Source organism: Salvia splendens, chromosome 17 (assembly GCF_004379255.2).
Source record: "Salvia splendens isolate huo1 chromosome 17, SspV2, whole genome shotgun sequence".
NCBI lineage: Eukaryota > Viridiplantae > Streptophyta > Magnoliopsida > Lamiales > Lamiaceae > Salvia > Salvia splendens.
Genome location: NC_056048.1, coordinates 13,134,772 through 13,138,296, shown reverse-complemented (window position 1 = coordinate 13,138,296; position 3,525 = coordinate 13,134,772). Strand labels below are relative to the sequence as shown.

General features: G+C 44.7%; 1 protein-coding gene across 1 annotated transcript; it reads right to left on the bottom strand.

Annotated features, from left to right (window-relative positions):
- Positions 1-431: 431 nt before the first annotated feature.
- On the bottom strand, positions 432-2,241 carry LOC121775116 (F-box protein SKIP2-like). Its single transcript, XM_042172096.1, has one exon. It carries the CDS (start codon positions 2,122-2,124, stop codon positions 589-591), a length of 1,536 nt encoding a protein of 511 aa, XP_042028030.1. The 5' UTR covers positions 2,125-2,241; the 3' UTR covers positions 432-588.
- Positions 2,242-3,525: the final 1,284 nt, after the last annotated feature.

Genomic DNA, 3,525 nt, shown 5'->3' with positions numbered 1-3,525 from the left:
GGCGAAGACTAGCCATTGTTTCCACAACATCAACCTATGACACGTTCCAAAGTAATGGAATTTTTATATACAATATGCCGAAGACTAAGTAGCCATTGAAACAGTTGAATCACTAAATAGAAGTGACAAAACCGGTTTTCGATCAGTCGAGATTAATTTGGTAATAGGCGAAAGTCAAGACGACTAAATATCATGCTAGTCAACTCAACCAAACAACGTATATCATGGAACTAAGATATGTCTAATCTACCAAACCAAACACCCCTTAATCAAGTTTCTCAAGAGATTAATTAAAATCAGATTAGTCCATGACTATGTTGTAAAGGTAACACAAACTATATGCAACCCCACACTTCAAAAAACAACATGAACAACAATGAAAAAGTTGAAAAGTACATTGAGCCAGATAAGAACAACATCTCACGAAGAAATAAAGAAACAAAATTAATGTCATTCATGTCCATGAACTCATGAAGCAAATATTTAATCATGTCCGTAAAAAGGGATCTTAATGAATTGGTCAGTTTACATACAAACAACATCAAGAATTGAATAAAGTCATGTATGTATCAAGAGAACAATGCATCTCTACACATTTGAAGTAGCATTAGCATTTGATACCCTTCTAAAAGCACAAGCGAGAAGGCTAAACCTGGACTTATTAGGTAGCCGCGGCGCTGCATTGCTCGTAGAAGGAGCATTGGCTATTGGTGGGAAGTCGGGGGCGTAATCAGTGGCTGTGGCAGCCTCCAGCACCTCAGGCTCCATCTCATCGGCATCCAAGCTCACAGACAGCGTCACCCTCCTCGCCCTCAGCCAATCCACGGCCTCACTCGTCACTCCCCTGCACTTCTTCACCTTGATCTTCACCAAATTAGGGCACCCAAACGCGAAAGCCTCAATCCCAGTATCCGTCACACGACATCCCTTGATGCAGAGCTTCTTTAAAGCTACGCACTTATCCGCAACACAAGTGATCTCAGCATCTCCAATGTTTTCACTCCCACACAGAGCCAATCTCTCCAATTTTTGGCAGTTCAACGCCATGGCCATTAAGCTTACGGAGCTCAGATTCACACCAATCAGCACTAATTCCACGAGATTCACGCTGTTCTTCGCAATGCCGATCAAACCTTCATCCCCAATTCGGTTAGTCCGCCACCCATCGATGTGGACTTTTCTCAAAACCCTACAATTCTCAGCAATGGATAAAATCCCATCGTTGGAGCAATCAGGCGCCTTCACCAAGTGAAAAACCTCCAAATTAGGGCACTTGGAAACCGCAAATAAACCAAAATCGCTCATCTGCAGCCTCTCCAGATGAATCTCTGATAAACAATTTTTCCTACTTGTGATGCTCTCGAGCATTCTATCCCAATCCCCCAAACACCTCAAAATCTTCAGTGTTTTCAAATTCTTCGATCCAACTATTAACGGACCGAAGCACTGACCGTTGTAGAGCTCCTTGAGCGTAATTGATTTAAGCGCTGCCGCTGCAGCGCCGGAGCCGATCGGCTCCGCGAATCCATCGTCGATTCCGCGCAATCGCTTCACAGAGAGCTCCTCCAGTGAGGAGCAGTTATCGAGAAGCGCGCTCATGCCTTTAGCCCCAAACATGCAGGATCCACAGGAGAATTTGCGGAGGAACTTGCAATTGGTGGCTAGGGCTAGCATACCAGCATCGGAGATCTCGCGGCAGCTGCGGAGCTTGAGGCGCGAGAGGTTGGGGCAGCGGATGGAGATCAAGGTCAAGGCGTCGTCGTCTATGCTGACGGATTTCCGGTCACAGCGGAGGGCGAGCTTCGTGACGGAGTCGAATCTGGTGAAGATGGAGCTGAGTTTCGGCGCCACCTGCGCGGCGGCGTTCAGAGTGAGGCGGTGGCGACTCTGCCCCTCCACGGCGAGCCATCGGCGGCTAACCAGGGAACAGGAGTTCCTGTTGCCGGAGCTGAGCGATTGGAACACGAGAGCCAAGCACTCGTCTGGGATCTCAGCCGTGTGGTCTAACAGCTGCCAATCGGCTTCAGGAGCAGCGACGGAGGCGCAGAGATGGATGTGGTGGGGGTGGGAGAGGTCAGGGACAGAATCGGGAGGATAGCCGTGGGTAGAGGGAGCTTGTCCCATTTCTTCGTAAAAGACACGCGCCGCCGCGTATAGAGCAAGTGAAGTGGAGAGAGAAAGTGGTTCCAATTATTGGAGAAAGAAACAACGGTATAAATTTTGCGTAGCTTTTTAATGCGGGAAGTGGGGCTCTTGAATTTGACCATTCACAAAAAAGCGATCTGCGCGTGCGAGCCACGACCATTCTCTCGCAAGTGGACTCGGGAATGCTGAGCGACTATATGACAATTTAGTATTGTCTCCACAATAGCGCCCGTCCCGGCTGACGTCAGGCCGGCGTGCCGGAGTTCCGAGCGGGACTTCCGCCATTGAGCAGCAGTGACGCGGATATAGACATCCGCTCCGGACACTGGAGTTTCGCGGCGTTCTCGTGATGTCCGTCGCGACGTTCTTGCGGACGTCCGTCATTGCGTTGACCTTATGGACGTCCGAGCGGACGTCCCGATTATTTTATATTTCATTCGCACCACTTGTATTAATGAGTATCTCTCTCTATCAGAAATTATATTTCCTGATAAATTTTCTCCACAGCTCGACCCCAGCCAGGGGCTCTGCCCCTTGGACCCTGCAACTCGGGGTCCCTGCCCCCGAACCCCCGTCTAATAATAATGAATTCAAACAAGCGTGTACTCCGCACTTCCAAACTTATATGATGTCTTATTATGACAATATTGATCAATCAAGTTAATCCAATTACACTAAAATAACCAACACGACATGCGCCAAAAACAAGCTCATATTCGATTCCAGAACGATATAATTGAAGAAGTATAGCAGCGGAGGGGTCGTCGTTGATGGATTTTGTATTTATTGAAGTGTACTTTTTTTTAGTTTTTTTGTTGAAATGTACTTTTCTTTTTTTACTTAATGAAATTTTAATTCCGTAAATTGTTTAATTTGGTGAATTTGTGAATTTTTATTATTGTGGGAAGTCCTTGGGGATGTCTGCCACTGTGCAGTGAGAAGTCCTTATGACGTGACAGTGCAGTGAGAAGTCTTTATGACGTGGCAGAAGGTATTTTTGGGATGTCCGCGGGAATGTCCGTCGGAATATCGGCACTACTGTGGATGCTCTAAAATTATTTTGGAATTTAGAAATAAAGCTGTGAACACATGTCATTTCAGTAGGCAATTAAGGGCCTTCCAAGAAAAAAAATTACTCCATATATCCCAAGACAAGATTTAAGATTTAAGATTTAAGATTTAAGATTTAAGATTTAAGATTTAAGATTTAAGATTTAAGATTTAAGATTTAAGATTTAAGATTTAAGATTTAAGATTTAAGAAAATAATATTTAAATAGTTAAAGTAGAGAGAAAAGTAGAAAAATAGAAAAAAGTAAAGTATGTGAAAAATTAAGTAAGAGAGAGATTAACGTAGATAAGAGTTTCTTTATATTATTAT